Source organism: Heterodontus francisci, chromosome 1, assembly GCF_036365525.1.
Source record: "Heterodontus francisci isolate sHetFra1 chromosome 1, sHetFra1.hap1, whole genome shotgun sequence".
Classification (NCBI taxonomy): Eukaryota; Metazoa; Chordata; class Chondrichthyes; order Heterodontiformes; family Heterodontidae; genus Heterodontus; species Heterodontus francisci.
This window is the reverse complement of record NC_090371.1, coordinates 4,338,658-4,357,661: the sequence shown is the minus strand read 5'-3', so window position 1 is coordinate 4,357,661 and position 19,004 is coordinate 4,338,658. Positions and strand designations below refer to the sequence as shown.

At 46.2% G+C, this 19,004-nt stretch overlaps 1 protein-coding gene across 3 annotated transcripts in view; it reads left to right on the top strand.

Moving 5' to 3' along the window:
* mogs (mannosyl-oligosaccharide glucosidase) overlaps positions 1-19,004 on the top strand; it is a 91,790-nt gene that overhangs the window by 19,606 nt on the left and 53,180 nt on the right. The window contains exon 2 of one of the 3 annotated variants that reach the window (XM_068028237.1): positions 13,068-13,436. In XM_068028237.1, the coding sequence (XP_067884338.1) occupies positions 13,076-13,436 (361 nt within the window). In that variant the 5' untranslated portion in view covers positions 13,068-13,075. Of the gene's footprint in view, positions 1-13,067; positions 13,437-19,004 lie in introns of those variants that run through there. The other 2 variants (XM_068028279.1, XM_068028311.1) reach the window with 2 other exon arrangements.

The following is a 19,004-nucleotide window of genomic DNA, read 5'->3' as shown; positions in this document are numbered from 1 at the left end:
AAGTGCTGGAAAATGGGATTAGAATAGATAGGTGCTTGATGGACAGCATGGACACGATGGGCCGAAGGGCCTGTTTCTGTGCTGTATAACTCTATGACTCTGTGACAATCAGCATTCTCTTATACAGTATAAAGTTGTTGTTTTCCCTTACATTGGTATTCTTGCGGTCTGTCCTGATGAAATTCTACAATGGTTCCTGCATATTAGAAAGTTGCAAATGTTTAGGAAAAGAGGGAGGGAGAAAACAGGGAACTACAGACCTGTAATCTTGGCGTTGATAGCGGGGAAAAAACTAGAATCTACTATAAACATACAAATAAACGATGTGATTACTGGACACTGAGAAAATAATGGTCTGATTGGGCAGAGTCAATATGGATTTATGAAGGGGAAATTATGTTTGACAAACTTGTTAAGAGTTTTTTTAGGATGTTACTAACAGAGTGGATAAGGGGGAACCAGTGGAGATGGTCTGTTTGGGTTTTCAAAAGGCTTTTGATAAAAGTTCCACATGGGGGTAACTAAGCAAATTTAAAGTGCATGGGATTGGGGAATGTACTGGCATGGATTGAGGATTAGGCAACAGGCAGAAAACAGTGAGTAGGAATAAATGGGTCATTCTGAGGTTGGCAGGCTGTGACCAGTGGTGTACTGCAAGGATCTGTGTTTTGGCCCCAGCTGTTCACAATAGAGATCAATGATTTGGATATGGGGACCAAATATAATATTTCCAACAAAAACAAGAAATGCTGGAAATACTCAGCAGGTCCAGCAGCATCTGTGGAGAGAGAAGCAGAGTTAATGTTTCACGTCAGTGACCCTTCATCAGGGGTTCTGAAACATTAACTCTGCTTCTCTCTCCACAGATGCTGCTGGACCTGCTGAGTATTTCCAGCATTTCTTGTTTTTCTTTCCAATTTCCAGCATCTGCAGTATTTAGCTTTTATTTTAGTAATATTTCCAAGTTTGCAGATGACACAAAACTTGGTGGGAATGTGTTTAGTGAGGAGGCTGCAAAGCGGCTTCAAGGGGATTTGGACAGACTGAGCGAGTGGGCAGAAACATGGCAGGTGGAATATAATGTCGATAAGTGTGTGGTTATCCACTTCGGTAGGAGGAACGGAGGTACACAGTTTTTCTTAAATGGTGAGAGATTGGAAAGTGTTGATGCCCAAAGGGATCTAGGAGTCCTTGTTCATAAGTCACTGAAAGCTCGCATACAGGTGCAGCAAGCAATTAGGAAGGCAAACGGTATGTTACCTTTAACACAAGAGGATTTGAGTACAGGAGCAAAGAAGCCTTGCTTCAAATGTGCAGAGCATTGATGAGGGCGCACCTGGAATATTATGTGCAGTTTTGGTTCTCTTGCCTGAGGAAGGATATTATTGCCATAGAGGGAGTGTAGTGGAGGTTCACCAGACTGATTCCTGGGATGGTGGGACTGTCCTATGAAGAGGGATTGGGGAAACTGGGCCTGTATTTTCTAGGATTTCGAAGAATGAAGGGGATCTCATTGAAACCTACAAAACACTTAAAGGGATAGACAAGGTCGATGCAGCTAAGATGTCCCCCCTGGTTGGGGAGTCTAGAACCAGGGGACACAATTTCAAAATAATGGGGAAGCCACTTGGACAGAGATGAGGAGGAATCTGTGCCCCAGAGGGTGGCGGAAGCTGAGTCATTGATTAAGTTCAAGACAGAGATCGATAGATTTCTAGTTACAATGACATCAAGGGATATGGGGATAGTGTGGGAATATAGCATTTAGGGAGACGATCAGTCATGAGCTAGAATGGCAGAGCAGGCTCGAAGGGTCGACTCCTGCCCCGATGTTCCCATGTTCCGATATCAAGAAGCAGTCGGAGGCACTGGATACTGCAAAGGTTTTGAGCCCTGACAACATTCTGGCAATAATACTGAACTCTTGTGCTCCAGAACTACCCACGCCCTGAGCCAAGCTGTTCCAGCACAGCTAAAACACTGGCATCTGCCTCGCAATGTGAAAAATTGCCAGTCATGTCCTGTACACAAAAAGCAGGACAAATTCAACCCGGCCACTTACCGCCCTATCAGTCTACACTCGATCATCAGCAAAGTGATGAGGTCGTCGACAGTGCTATCAAGCGGCACTTGAACATAGAACAGTACAGCACAGTACAGTACAGGCCCTTCGGTCTACAATGTTGTGCCGAACCTTTAACCTACTCTGAGATCAAACTAACTACCTACCCTTCATTCTACTATCATCCATGAACCTATCCAAGAGTTGCTTAAATGCCCCTAATGTATCTGCTTCTATTACCACCGCTGGCAGCGTATTCCACGCACCCACCACTCTCTGTGTAAAGAACCTACCTCTGACATCTCCCCTCAACCTTCCTCCAATCACCTTAAAATTATGCCCCCTGGTGATAGCCCTTTCCACCCTGGGAAAAAGTCTCTGGCTATCCACTGTATCTATGCCTCTCATCATCTTGTACCCCTCTATCAAGTCACCTCTCATCCTTCTTCGCTCCAATGAGAAAAGCCCTAGCTCCCTCAATCTTTCTTTGTAGGACATGCCCTCCAGTCCAGGCAGCATCCTGGTAAATCTCCTCTGCATCCTCTCGAAAGCTTCCACATCCTTCCTATAATGAGGCGACCAGAACTGAACACAATATTCCAAGTGTGGTCGAACCAAGGCCTTATAGAGCTGCAGCATAACTTCGCGGCTCTTAAAACTCAATCCCCCTGTTAATGAAAGCCAACACACCATACGCCTTCTTAACAACCCTATCAACTTGGGTGGCAACTTTGAGCGATCTATGGACATGGACCCCAAGATCCCTCTGTTCCTCCACACTACCAAGAATCCTGTCTTTAAGCCTGTATTCTGCATTCAAATTCGACCTTCCAAAATGAATCACTTCACACTTTTCCAGGTTGAACTCCATCTGCCACTTCTCAGCCCAGCTCTGCATCCTGTCAATGTCCTGTTGCAACCTACAACAGCCTTCCACACTATCCACAACTCTAGCAACCTTCGTGTCATCGGCAAACTTGCTAACCCAGCCTTCCACTTCCTCATCCAAGTCATTTATAAAAATCACAAAGAGCAGAGGTCCCAGAACACATCCTTGTGGCACACCACTGGTCACCGAGCTCCATGCTGAATACTTTCCACCTACTACCACCCTCTGACTTCGATGGGCCAGCCAATTCTGTATCCAGACAGCCAACTTTCCCTGAATCCCATGCCTCCTTACTTTCTGAATGAGCCTACCATGGGCAACCTTATCAAACGCCTTGCTAAAATCCATATACACCACGTCCACTGCTCTTCCTTCATCAATGTGTTTTGTTACAGCTTCAAAGAATTCAATAAGGCTTGTGAGGCATGACCTGCCCCTTACAAAGCCATGCTGACTGTCTCTAATCAAACCATGCTTTTCCAAATAAACATAAATCCTGTCTCTCAGAATCCTCTCCAGTAATTTGCCCACTACCGACGTAAGGCTGACTGGTCTATAATTCCCAGGGTTATCCCTATTCCCTTTCTTGAACAAGGGAACAACATTTGCCACCCTCCAATCATCCGGTACTACTCCACTTGGACAGTGAAGATGCAAAGATCATCGCCAAAGGTGCAGCAATCTCTTCCCTCGCTTCCTGTAATATCCTTGGGTATATCCCGTCTGGCCCCGGGGACTTATCTATCCTCATATCATTCAATATTTCCAGCACATCCTCCCTCTTAACCTCAACCTGTTCGAGCATATCAGCCTGTTCCACGCTGTCCTCACAAACGACCAGGTCCCTCTCACTAGTGAATACTGAAGCAAAGTATTCATTTAGGACCTCCCCTACCTCCTCCGACTCCAGGCACAAGTTCCCTCCACTATCCCTGATAGGCCCTACCCTCACTCTGGCCATCCTCTTGTTCCTCACATAAGTGTAGAACGCCTTGGGATTTTCCTTAATCCTCGCCGCCAAGACTTTTTCATGTCCCCTTCTAGCTCTCCTAAGTCCATTCTTCAGTTCCTTCCTGGCTATCTTAGAATTAGAATTAGAATTAGAATATTACAGCGCAGTACAGGCCCTTCAGCCCTCGATGTTGCGCCGATCATCTGACCTACACTATTCCATTTACATCCATATGTCTATCCAATGACCACTTAAATGCCCTTAAAGTTGGCGAGTCTACTACTGTTGCAGGCAGGGCGTACCACGCCCCTACTACTCTCTGCGTAAAGAAACTACCTCTGACATCTGTCCTATATCTTTCACCCCTCAACTTAAAGCTATGTCCCCTCGTGTTTGCCATCCTCATCCGAGGAAAAAGACTCTCACTATCCACCCTATCTAACCCTCTGATTATCTTGTATGTCTCTATTAAGTCACCTCTCCTCCTCCTTCTCTCTAACGAAAACAACCCCAAGTCCCTCAGCCTTTCCTCGTAAGACCTTCCTTCCATACCAGGCAACATCCTAGTAAATCTCCTCTGCACCCTTTCCAAAGCTTCGACATCCTTCCTATAATGCGGTGACCAGAACTGCACGCAATACTCCAGGTGCGGCCTCACCAGAGTTTTGTACAGCTGCATCATGACCCCGTGGCTCTGAAACTCGATCCCCCTACTAATAAAGGCTAACACACCATATGCCTTCTTAACAGCCCTATTAACCTGGGTAGCAACTTTCAGGGATTTATGTACCTGGATACCAAGATCTCTCTGCTCATCTACACTACCAAGAATCTTCCCATTAGCCCAGTACTCTGCATTGCTGTTACTCCTTCCAAAGTGAATCACCTCACACTTCTCCGCATTAAACTCCATTTGCCATCTCTCAGCCCAGCTCTGCAGCCTATCTATGTCCCTCTGTACCCTACAACACCCTTCGACACTATCCACAACTCCACCGACCTTCGTGTCATCCGCAAATTTACTAACCCACCCTTCTACACCCTCATCCAGGTCGTTTATAAAAATGACAAACAGCAGTGGCCCCAAAACAGAACCTTGCGGTACACCACTAGTAACTAAACTCCAGGATGAACATTTGCCATCAACCACCACCCTCTGTCTTCTTTCAGCTAGCCAATTTCTGATCCAAAGCTCTAAATCACCTTCAACCCCATACTTGCGTATTTTCTGCAATAGCCTACCGTGGGGAACCTTATCAAACGCCTTACTGAAATCCATATACACCACATCCACGGCTTTACCCTCATCCACCTGTTTGGTCACCTTCTCGAAAAACTCAATAAGGTTTGTGAGGCACGACCTACCTTTCACAAAACCGTGCTGACTATCGCAAATGAACTTATTCTTTTCAAGATGATTATAAATCCTGTCTCTTATAACCTTTTCCAACATTTTACCCACAACCGAAGTAAGGCTCACAGGTCTATAATTACCAGGGCTGTCTCTACTCCCCTTCTTGAACAAGGGGACAACATTTGCTATCCTCCAGTCCTCCGGCACTACTCCTGTCGACAATGACGACTTAAAGATCAACAACAACGGCTCTGCAATCTCCTCCCTGGCTTCCCAGAGAATCCTAGGATAAATCCCATCTGGCCCAGGGGACTTATCTATTTTCACTCTTTCCAAAATTGCTAACACCTCCTCCTTGTGAATCTCAATCCCATCTAGCCTAGTAGGCTGTATCTCAGTAATCTCCTCGGCAACATTTTCTTTCTCTACTGTAAATACTGACGAAAAATATTCATTTAACGCTTCCCCTATCTCCTCTGATTCCACACACAACTTCCCACTACTATCCTTGATTGGCCCTGTTCTAACTCTTATCATTCGTTTATTCCTGATATACCTATAGAAAGCCTTAGGGTTTTCTTTGATCCTATCCGCCAATGACTTCTCGTGTCCTCTCCTTGCTCTTCTTAGCCCTCCCTTTAGATCCTTCCTGGCTAGCTTGTAACTCTCAAGCGCCCTAACTGAGCCTTCACGTCTCATCCTAACATAAGCCGCCCTCTTCCTCTTGACAAGCGCTTCAACTTCTTGAGTAAACCCCGGCTCCCTTGCTCGACAACTTCCTCCCTGCCTGACCGGTACATACTTATCAAGGACACGCATTAGCTGCTCCTTGAATAAGCTCCACATTTCGTTTGTGCCCATCCCCTGCAGTTTCCTTCCCCATCCTACACATCCTAAATCTTGCCTAATCGCGTCATAATTTCCTTTCCCCCAGCTATAATTCTTGCCCTGCGGTATATACCTGTCCCTGCCCATCGCTAAGGTAAACCTAACCGAATTGTGATCACTATCGCCAAAGTGCTCACCTACATCTAAATCAAACACCTGGCCGGGTTCATTACCCAGTACCAAATCCAATGTGGCATCGCCCCTGGTTGGCCTGTCCACATACTGTGTCAGAAAACCCTCCTGCACACACTGGACAAAAACAGACCCATCTAAAGTACTCGAACTATAGTATTTCCAGTCAATATTTGGAAAGTTAAATTCCCCCATAACCACTACCCTGTTACTCTCGCTCCTGTCGAGAATCATCTTCGCTATCCTTTCCTCTACATCTCTGGAACTATTCGGAGGTCTATAGAAAACTCCCAACAGGGTGACCTCTCCTCTCCTGTTTCTAACCTCGGCCCATACTACCTCAGTAGACGAGTCCTCAAACGTCCTTTCTGCCGCTGTAATACTTTCCTTGATTAACAATGCCACACCCCCCCCTCTTTTACCCTCTTCTCTGTTCTTTCTGAAACATCTAAATCCCGGAACCTGCAACATCCATTCCTGCCCCTGCTCTACCCATGTCTCCGAAATGGCCACAACATCAGGATCCCAGGTACCAACCCATGCTGCAAGCTCACCCACCTTATTCCGGATGCTCCTGGCGTTGAAGTAGACACACTTTAAACCAAGTTCTTGCTTGCCAGTGCCCTCTTGCGTCCCTGTAACCTTATCCCCTACCTCACTACTCTCAACAGCCTGTACACTGGCACTGCAATTTAGGTTCCCATTCCCCTGCTGATTTAGTTTAAACCCCCCCGAAGAGCACTAACAAATCTCCCCCCCAGGATATTGGTACCCCTCTGGTTCAGGTGAAGACCATCCTGTTTGTAGAGGTCCCACCTACCCCAGAAAGAGCCCCAATTATCCAGGAAACCAAAACCCTCCCTCCTACACCATCCCTGCAGCCACGTGTTCAACTCCTCTCTCTCCCTATTCCTCTCTTCGCTAGCACGTGGCACAGGCAACAACCCAGAGATAACAACTCTGGTTGTTCTCGCTCTAAGCTTCCACCCTAGCTCCCTGAATTTCTGCCTTAAATCCCCATCTCTCTTCCTACCTATGTCGTTGGTGCCTATGTGGACCACGACTTGGGGGTGCTCCCCCTCCCCCTTAAGGATCCCAAAAACACGATCGGAGACATCACGTACCCTGGCACCTGGGAGGCAACACACCAACCGTGAGTCTCTCTCGTTCCCACAGAACCTCCTATCTGTTCCCCTAACTATGGAGTCCCCAATGACTAATGCTCTGCTCCTCTTCCCTTTTCCCTTCTGAGCAACAGGGACAGACTCTGTGCCAGAGACCTGCACCCCATTGCTTACCCCTGGTAAGTCGTCCCCCCCAACAGTATCCAAAACGGTATACCTGTTGTTGAGGGAAACGGCCACAGGGGATCCCTGCACTGCCTGCTGGTTCCCTTTCCTTCCCCTGACGGTAACCCATCTACCTACTTCTTTTACCTGAGGTGTGACTGCCTCCCTATAACTCCTGTCAATAATCCCCTCCGCCTCCCGAATGATCCGAAGTTCATCCAGCTCCAGCTCCAGTTCCCTAACGCGGTCTGCGAGGAGCTGGAGTTGGGTGCATTTCCCGCAGATGCAGTCAGCAGGGACACTCTTGGCGACCCCTACCTCCCACATTCTGCAGGAGGAACATACAACTGCCTTTACTTCCATTCCCACTATTCTAGATTCCCAATAAATCTACTGAAAAACCAAACGAAAAAAAAAGTCAAAACTTGTTCGCTTAGCAATCCGACGGACTGAAGTTTTAAATAAAAAGCTTACCTTATCAACACCCTAGAGTCCTTTTTTTTTGGTTAGAGGAGGAGGGTGGGTGGGAGACACTACACGTGTAGTGTCTCGGGTACTGCCACTGCCCAAATAAATAGTTTTCCCCTACCCAGCAGTCCCCGGTCCTCCGAAACAAAAAAGGGATTAACTTGTAACTTACTGAAATTGACCGCTCAGCTGAAAGTCCGCTCCGCACCCCGTTCTATCAAGGCTGCTCCTCGCAAAAGACAAAGATTTTAAAACTGCCCAAATAAATAGTTTTCCCCTACCCAGCAGTCCCCGGTCCTCCGAAACAAAAAAGGGATTAACTTGTACCTTACTGAAATTGACCGCTCAGCTGAAAGTCCGCTCCGCACCCCGTTCTATCAAGGCTTACTGAAATTGACCGCTCAGCTGAAAGTCCGCTCCGCACCCCGTTCTATCAAGGCTGCTCCTCGCAAAAGACAAAGATTTTAAAACTGCCCAAATAAATAGTTTTCCCCTACCCAGCAGTCCCCGGTCCTCCGAAACAAAAAAGGGATTAACTTGTACCTTACTGAAATTGACCGCTCAGCTGAAAGTCCGCTCCGCACCCCGTTCTATCAAGGCTTACTGAAATTGACCGCTCAGCTGAAAGTCCACTCCGCACCCCGTTCTATCAAGGCTGCTCCTCGCAAAAGACTTTTGTAATCCTCTAGAGCCCTGTCTGATCCTTGCTTCCTCACCCTTAAGTAAGCTTCCTTCTTCCTCTTGACTAGCTGTTCCACATCTCTTGTCATCCAAGGTTCCTTCACCCTACCATCCCTTCCCTACCTCATCGGGACAAACCTATCCAGCAGTCGCAGCAAGTGCTCCCTAAGCAACCTCCACATTTCTGTCGTGCTTTTCCTGAGAACATCTGTTCCCAATTTATGCTCCCCAGTTCCTGCCTAATAGCATTGTAATTCCCCCTCCCCCAATTAAATATTTTCCCATCCCGTCTGCTCCTGTCCCTCTCCATGACTATAGTAAAGGTCAGGGAGTTGTGATCACTATCACCGAAATGCTCTCCCACCGAGAGATCTGCCACCTGGCCTGGTTCGTTGCCAAGCACCAAGTCCAACATAGTCTGCCCTCTAGTCGGCCTATCTCCATATTGAGTCAGGAAACCTTCCTGGACACACCTGACAAAAACTACTCCATCCAAACTATTTGCATTAAGGAGGTTCCAATCAATATTAGGGAAGTTGAAGTCACCCATGAGAACAACCCTGTTACTTCTGCACCTTTCCAAAATCTGCCTCCCAATCTGTTCCTCCATGTCTCTGTTGCTATTGGGGTGTCTATAGAAAACTCCCAATAAAGTGACTGCTCCTTTCCTGTTTCTGACTTCCACCCAGAATGACTCAGTGGACAAACCCTCCTTGACGACCTCCCTTTCTGCAGCTGTGATACTATCCCTGATTAGCAGTGCCACTCCCCCACCTCTTTTACCTCCCTCCCTATTCCTTTTGAAACATCTAAAACCCGGATCATCCAACATCCATTCCTGCCCCTGTGATATCCACGTCTCCGTAATGGCCACAACATCGTAGCTCCAAGTACTGATCCATGCTCTAAGTTCATCACCCTTATTCCTGACACTTTTTGCGTTAAAATAGACACACTTCAACCCATCATACTGGCTGCAACTTTGCCCTGTCAACTGTCTAACCTTCCTCACAGACTCTCTGCACTTGGTATCTTCCTGTTCAACAGCTATCCCATCCATTGATCCATAGCTCCGGTTCCCATCCCCCTGCCAAACTAGTTTAAACCCTCCCGAAGAGCTCTCGCAAACCTCCCGCCCAGGATATTGGTACCCCTCCAGTTCAGATGCAACCCGTCCTTCTTGTACAGGTCCCACCTTCCCCAGAAGATATCCCAATGATCTACATATCTGCATCCCTCCCTCCTGCACCAGTTCTGTAGCCACGCGTTCAGCTGCACTCGCTCCCTGTTTCTAGCCTCACTGGCACGTGGCACCGGTAACAATCCTGAGAATACTACTCTGCTCGTCCTGCCTTTCAGCTTCCAACCTAACTCCCTATATTCGCTTTTCAGGTCCTCATCCCTTTTCGTAGCTACCGATATGTACTGATGTGTACCACGACCTCTGGCTGCTCCCCCTCCCCCTTAAGAATCCTGTAGACTTGATCCGAGACATCCCTGACCCTGGCACCCGGGAGGCAACATACCATCTGGGAGTCTCGTTCGCGACCACAGAATCTCCTGTCTGTTCCTCTAACCACTGAATCTCCTATCACTATCGCTCTCCTATTCTCCCCCCTTCCCTTCTGAGCCACTGGGCCAGGCTCAGTGCCAGAGACCTGGCCCAGTGGTTTTCCCCTGGTCGGTCGTCCCCCTCAACCGAATCCAAAACGGTATACTTATTATTGAGGGGACGGCCACTAGGGATCCCTGCACTGTGCGCCTATTCCCTTTCCCTCCCCTGATGGTCACCCAGCTACCTTTATCCTGTAACTTAGGTGTCACTACTTCCCTATAACTGCTCTCTGTCACCCCCTCAGCCTCCTGAATGATCCGAAGTTCATCCAGCTCCAGCTCCAGTTCCCTAACGCGGTCTGCGAGGAGCTGGAGTTGGGTGCACTTCTCACAGGTGAAGTCAGCAGGGACACAAGTGGTGACCCTCACCTCCCACATCCTGCAAGAGGAGCATGCAACTGCCCGAGCTTCCATCCCCTCTGCTCTAAATTGACAACAGAGATTTAAAAAAAAAGGAAAACCTTACCTTACCTTACCCTCCACACAAGATTCCTTTTTTTTTGGTTAGAGGAGGAGGATGGGTGGGAGACACAACACGTGTAGTGTTTCGGGTTTAGCCACTGCCCAAATATATAAGTTTACTTACCCAGCAGTCCCCGTGTCCGCCGAAACAAAAGGTATTGCTCAGCAATAACCTGCTCACTGGCACTCAGTTTGTTTTCCACCAGGGCCACTCAGCTCCTGACCTCTTTACAGCCTTTGTCCAAACATGGACAAAAGAGCTGAACTCCAGAGCTGAGGTGACCGTGACTGTCCTTGGCATCAAGGCAGCATTTGACCAATTATGACATCAAGGATCCGTAGCAAAACTGGAGTCAATGGGAATCAGGGGGAAAGCTCTGCTGGTTGGAGTCATACCTAACAAAAGGAAGATGGTTGTGGTTGTTCAAGGTCGATCATCTCAGTCCCAGGACATCACTACAAGAGTTCCTTAGGGCATTGTGCTAGGCCCAATCATCAGCTGCTTCATCAATGACCTTCCCTACATCATAAGGTCAGAAGTGGGGATGTTCGTTCATGATTGCACAGTGTACTGTACCATTCCTGACTCCTCAGATACTGAAGCAGCCCTGCTCTATACGCAGCAAGACCTGGGCAGCGTTCAGGCTTGGGCTGATAAGTCGCAGATAACATTCATACCACACAAGTGCCAGGCAATGACCATCTCAAACAAGAGAGAATCTACCATCTCCCCTTGACATTCAAGAGCATTACCATCGCTGAATTCCCCCATTATCAACATCCTGGGGTCTACCATTGACCAGAAACTGAACTGTACCAGCCATATAAATACCATGGCTATAAGAGCGGGTCAGAGGCTGGGAACTGTGCAACGAGTAACTCACCTGTCTCCCCAATGTCTGTCCACCATCTACAAGGCACAAGTGAGGAGTGTGATGGAATACTCTCCACTTTCCTGGATGGGTGCAGCTCCAAAAACATTCAAGAAGCTCGACACCATCCAGGACAAAGCAGCCTGCTTGATTGGCACCCCATCCACAAACACTCACTCCCTCCACCACCGACGCACAGTGGCAGCAGTGTGTACCATCTACAAGATGCACTGCAGCAACTAACTAAGGCTCCTTCAACAGCAACCTCTACCACATCGAAGGACAAGGGCAGCAGATGCATGGGAACACCACCACCTGCAATTTACCATCCAAGCCAGACACCATCCTGACTTGGAACTATATTGCCATTCCTTCACTATCATTGGGTCAAAATCCTGGAACTCCCTTCCTAACAGCACTGTGGGTGTACCTACCCCAAATGGACTGCAGCGGTTCAAGAAGGCAGCTCACCACCACTGCCCACATCCTGCGAGCAAATAAAATGAAAACTACCCATGTCGCTATCCTGCACTATTGCCTTGTCCATTCTCTTAAACTTTCTAAATTTTTCCTCTCGTGAACCCTCCCCACCACCCTCCAGCTATTTAGTTTAGAGAAGAGACTGGCAGCCAACATAAAAGAGAATCCAAAAATCTTTTATAGACATATAAGTAGAAGGATGGTAAAAAGAGGAGTAGGGCTGATTAAAAAAAAAAGGGGGGATTTACGCATGGAGGTAGAGGACATGGCTAAGGTACTAAGTGTGTACTTTGCATCTGTCTTTACCAAGGAAGAAGCTGCTCAAGTCATGCTGAAAGAGGAAGTAGTTGAGACACTGGATGGGCTATAAACTGATGAAGAGCAGGTATTAGATAGGCTGGCTGTACTTAAAGTTGTGAAATTACCAAGACGGGATGAGTTAAATCAAGGATACTGAGGGAAGTAGAGGAGGAAATTCAGGAGATACTGGCCATAATGTGTTTTTCGAAACATAATCTGTTTTGTGGAGTGACTGTGGTGCCTTAAATAAAATACTTCAAACAAAATCTCACAATCATCAAGGGTGGACTTTAGACTGTTGCTAAACTCCTGTACTTCCAGCTGGTGTCCATTTTAACTCCATGCAAGGTGCCCTGAGACATTCTTTAAGACACTGTACAAAATAAGTCATTTCATTTTGTTTACTGCTAATCACAAATATCATTCAGATATTGGTACCAAAACTGGTGGTGTATACAACAGATTGGTGCTAGTTGGAGGTATCTGTTATTTTGGCAATCACTTGGTGTACTATTTAAAGTTGCATATTGGTCCCCATTTTCTCTATAATCATTTAGGAGAAGTGGGAGAATGATGTACCAAAGGTGATTAATATTTTGAAATACCTCCTGTTCTTCTTCCCAGAGTGAAATATGGTGCGGCAGAGAGTAAAAAAGGATAGACTGACAGATTCCAAAGTGGATGGGAAAAATGGAAAGAATACTGGACTTCACAAGAAACCTCCAACTAAGGAAAAGAGAAAAAAGTCCAATTTGGGGAATATCTTCATCAACATAGCAATTATACTGTGCATTGTGAGCAGTGTCTGGTTTTGCTATGCTATTTACATGAGGTCCTGGCTTGCTAACAGAGTCATAACACCTCACCCCTCTTTGAGGATACTGGACAGCAACAGTACTAATCCTGCATTGTCGCCAGAGAAATACTGGGGATCGTACCGGCCTCAGGTATACTTTGGAATGAAAACACGGAGTCAAAAATCAATTGTAACAGGTAAAGTAAGTCATGGTCTGACCTCTCATGCCATCGCAAATTCCTATTCATGCCCATGTTCCTGTGGAAATCCTGACCATCTCAAGTTCTTAATTTTGCTCAGAATGTCATGTGTCATATTATCATAATTTACAGTGCTGTTGGACACTGAAAACTCGTAAGTTTTTCAGAAGCAATTATTAAATAACTTATTTAAGTTGGAAAATGCCACTTGTTCAAGGAGACAGAATGAATTGAAGAAAATCAGGCCATGTTTAACTAAACTGCTGAGATTTTTAAATCCACTACTGACCTTGATGCCAGGGGAAGTGCAAATTGCCAAATGTTTGCACATTCAAAAAGCTATGAAGAGTAAAGGCCTGCTCAGGTCGGGAAAAAGAACCCGACCGATCCACAGCGGACCCGAGCCCGACCCAAGTTCCTCCAATTTCGCCCCGAGCCCGACCCGATCATCCCTTTACTTACCTTCCGAGTGGGAAGCTCCACGAAGCTGCAGCGCATGCGTGATGACGTCATAGTGACGTCACTCGCTCACTGCGCAGACTCAGTTTCATCCCGGACTCCCAGCTCAGGTAAGTCTTTTAATTTCAGTACTTACCAGCAGAGCACTAATCGTGTGTGACCGGCCCGGCCCGACCCGACCCAACCCAAACCCGACACATGTTGTCGGGCCTTGTCGGGTTCAGGTCATGTAGCAGGCCTTTAATGAACAGGATCCCACACTGTTGAAGTCTTCCACTGGATAAAACCTAGTTTCAAAATAGGCTAGCGATCAAAGCTATTCAGGCTCAAAAGAGTCTTATTTTTAACATCTCAATTTGAAACCGTGGATTTCGCAAAATCTCTCAAGCTTTTTCATTTGTTCTAGATGTGGGTGACACTGACAAAGCTGCAGGTATTGTTCTTCCCTAATTGTCCTGAGAAGATGCTTGACCACCTCATCATTCCTTCAGCAGATTATACTGCTATTAGTTTGGTATCCTGAAGAAAACGTAACTTTCATTGTTTTGTCAAACCAACTTAACGGATTTTTTTTTTCAGGAAGGGACAGTCTAAGTTGGAGTTGCAAAATTTTATCATATACTATACCATAATTTTCCCAGGCAGGACCGGCTGAGAGCCACTGTCTGCACTTGCTGGGCCAACTGGGAACTCCAGGACATTTCGTGTTCAGGTAGTGTCTACGGTTGCTCGTGCTCAGGATTTTTGAACTTGAGCAGCTGAAGTCACTGTAGGATATATGCGAGGCTGAAAGTTTCCTGCATTGTACGTTGCAGGAGGTGTTTACCCCACAGCTATAGAGAGTTTGGGAGGATAGTGAATGTATAGCAGGGTGGGAAGAGGCAGGCTGTGCAGGAATGCTCCAAGAGTGTGGCACTTAACTGGTTTTTAAGTGCTGAATTCTGGTGAGGGTGCCAACACCTGAGGAGTGTAGTCTGGGGCAAATGACTATATAGGGGAAGCACAGGGAAGTGTAGAAACGCAGTGGTTATAGGGGATTCAATAGGGGCAAAGACTGGCATTTCTCCTGCTGTCGTGAGTCCCACGTGCTGTGTTGCCCACTTCCGGTACCAGGGTAAAAGGCATTGCTAAGCTGGTGCAAAACATTCTGCGGGGGAAAGGGAACAGCCAGAGGTTGTGGCCCATGTTGGAAATAGTGACAGGAAGGAAAAGAGTTGAGGTCATACAGACGAGAGGTTCAGGTCCTAGTGAGCAAAGTGCACCAATTGAACTACAGCGGTTCAAGAAGGCAACTCACCACCACCTTCTCGAGGGCAATTAGGGATGGGCAACAAAATGCTGGCATTACCAGTGATGCTCACATCCCATGAAAGAAAAAAAAAGAGCTTGACCTCAAAGCTAATAATCTCTAGATTCCCAATGCCACGTGCTGGTGAGTATAGGAACAGCAAGTTAAAGCATGTTAATGCAGAGCTGGAAAAATGGTACAGGACTGAGGGCTTCCGATTCCTGGGGCATTGGGAGCCATTCTGGGATTGGAATGACCTGTACAAGGTAAAAGGGGTGCACTTCAACAGGGAACACTATCCTCATGGGTTGGTAAACTCATGCTGTGGAGGAGGGTCACTAGGATGAAACATCAGGGAGAAGAATCAAGGTGGCAGAGGATTAGGAGCAACAAACAACATTAGAATGGATAGTACAGAAATAGGAGGAATCAGATAGGGAGCTAATGCAAGGCTGTCTAAACTGGGTTTGTGGACAAATGCACAGGGCATGATACAAAGGGTGGTGATTTGCAGGCTGAAGTTGCCAAATAGGATTATGATATAATGACAATACCAGAGAAAGGGAGGATTGGGAATTCAGCATTTCTAACTTCAATGTATTCAGAAAGAAGAACTATGGCAGTATTGATCAAATTTACTGTTCAGGCACTAACAAGGGAGTTTAGAGTTTAAACAATTGTTTAGAGTTAAGAAGAATAGGAGTTATTCCGCTGCTGAATGTATGCTACAGGCCATCAAATAGTGGAAAGCAGATGGTGGAGCAAAGCTGCAAGCAAATTTCATGAAGACATAAAAGAAATAGAGTAGCGATAATGCAGGTTTTCCGTTATACTGAGGAAAGACTGAGAAAGAAGGCAAGGGCGGGGTAGTACTCTTGAAATACACACAATGACTTTCTTGATCAGTATGTTTCCAGGTCCTGAATGTAGCTCTCATAGAGTCATAGACTTATAACAGCACAGAAGGAGATCATTTCGACTCGGCGAGTTTGTGCTGGCTCTCTGCAGAGGAATCCAATCAGCTGCATTTCCTCAAATGCCCATCCAATTTTCTTTTGAACTCATTCACCGTCTCCACTTCCACTACCCTCGCAGGCAGCAAGATCCAGGTCATTACCACTTGCTGCGTAAAACAATTCTTTCTCACGCCCCCCCGCCACCTGCCTCTCTTGCCCAAAACCTTAAATCTGTGTCCCTCAGTCCATCACCTAATGGAAATAAATTGTCTTTGTTTGCCTGATCCAAACCTGCCAGAATCATGTACACCCGTATCGAATCTCCCCTCAATCTCCTTTGCTCTAAGGAGAATAACACCAGCTTTTCCAACCTAACCTTGCAGCTAAAGTCTCTCATTCCTGGAACCATTCTGGTAAATCTCCTCTTAATCCTCTCGAGGATCTTCACATCCTTCCTGAAGTGTAGTGACCAGAACTGAATACAACATTCTAGTGTAGCCTAACCAGAGCTTTATAAAGGTTCAGTATAACTTCCCTGCTTTTGTATTAAATACCTCTATCTATAAAGCCCTAGGTCCTAATCTCTCAATATATCCTGCCACCTTTACAGATCTATGCACATGTGCCCTCAGCTCCCTATACACTCCTATACACTCTTTAGAACTGTGCCATTAAGTCTATATTGCCTCTCCCTATCCCTTTTGCCAAAATGCATCACCTCTCTGTATTAAATTCCATCTGCCACTTGTCTTCCCATTCTGCTAGCCTAGCTATGTCTTGTTGCAGGCAGTTCATAACATCCTCACAGTCTTCCAGCCCTCCAAGTTTGGTATCATTGGCAAATTTTGAAATTTTACTCTGTATTACAAGATCCAAGTCATTTATGTATATTAAAAAGCAGTGGTCCTAGCACTGACTCTTGGGGAACACAGCTGTCTACCATCCTGCAGTCTGAAAAACAACCATTTCCTACGACTCGCTATTTTCTGTCCTTAAGCCCATTTTTATCCACTGACCCTAACCCTCCTAATTCCATGAGCCTCAATTTTGCTAACCAGCCTTTTATATGGTACTTTGTCAAAGACTTTCTTAAAATCCATATAAACAACATCCATTGCTTTCCTTTCACTAACTTTCTCTGTTCATCAAAAAAATCAGTTAGATTAGTCAATCACAATCTGCCTTTTACAAATCCATACTGGCTCTCCCTAACTAACTCACAGCTCTCTAAGTGTCCTTTGATTTTTATCCTTGATGATTGTTTCTAAACCCTTATCCACTACAGACGTTAAAGTGACCAGCCTGTAGTCACTAGGATTGTCCTTATACCCTTGAATAAGGATGTTACATTTGCCATTCTCCAATCCTCTGGCACCTCCCCCGTATCCAGGGAACATTGGAAGATTTTGGCAAGCCTTTCTGCTATCTCCTCCCACTTCCTTCAGCAGCCTGAAAGGCAAGCCATCCGGTCGAGGCGACTTTAGTCCAAGCATAGCCAGCTTTTCCAGTACATCCTGCCTATCCCTATTAACCTCATTTGTTAACTCTGCTATCTCTGCTTTTATCTATATTTTATCAGCATCATTAAGCCAAAAGATTTGCAGGTTGATAGGTAAATTGGCCATTGTAAATTGTCACTAGTATAGGTAGGTGGTAGGGAAATATAGGGACAGGTGGGGATGTTTGGTAGGAATATGGGATTAGTGCAGGATTAGTATAAATGGGTGGTTGATGTTCGGCACAGACTCGGTGGGCCGAAGGGCCTGTTTCAGTGCTGTATCTCTAATCTAAAAAAAGTATTCTAGCCTTATCCGGTGCCTCTAAGCATGTACTACCCTCTTTATCCCTAATAGGCCCCACCCAACCTCTTACTATCTATTTACATGCCGGTAGAAGATTTTTGGGTTCCCATATATGTTAACTGCCATTCTATTCTCTCATTCTCTTTGTCAGTCGTATTTTTCCTCTTCACGTAATCTCTCAACTTATTATATTTGGCCTGGTTCTCACCTGAAGAATTCACCTGATATGCATCTTACACCATTTTTTTTGTTTCATCATATTCTCTATCTCCCTTGTCATCCAAGGAGCCCTGGCTTTAGTTCCCTTACCTTTCGCCCTTGTTGGAATGTACCTAGCCTGTACCTGAAACATCTCCTCCTTAAAGGTCACCTATTGCTGCGTTACAGTTTTTCACAATTAATGGTTCCATTTTACCTGGGCGAGATCCCCTCTCATCCCATTGAAGTTAGCCGCCTTCCAACTTCGAAGTTCTACTTTAGATTGTTATTTGCTCTACTTCATTGCTTATGATATATTTATCACTCTTACCCAAGTGTTCCCCCACAGACACTTGGTCCGCAAAGTCCTTGTGGAGACAAAGTCCCATCTTCACATTGAGGATACCCTCCATCATGTTATGTGGCCTAATCACAGTGCTAAATGGGATAGATTTGGAATAGATTTAGCAATGCAAAACTGAGCATTCATAAGGGGCTATGGACCTTCAGCAGCAGCAGAATTGTACTCAACCACAATCTGTAACCTCATGGCCCGGCATAGGCCCCAATCTACCATTACCATCAGGCCAGGGGACCAACCCTAGTTCAATGAAGAGTGCAGCAGGGCATGCCATGAGTAGCACCAGGCATACCTCAAAATGAGGTGTCAACCTGGTGAAGCTAAAACCCAGGACTACTTGAGAGCGAAACAGCGTAAGCAGTATGCGATAGACAGAGCTAAGCGATCCCATAACCAACTGATCAGATCTAAGCTCTGCAGTCCTGCCACATCCAGTCGTGAATGGTGGTGGACAATTAAACAACTAACAGGAGGGAGTGGCTCCACAAATATCCCCATCCT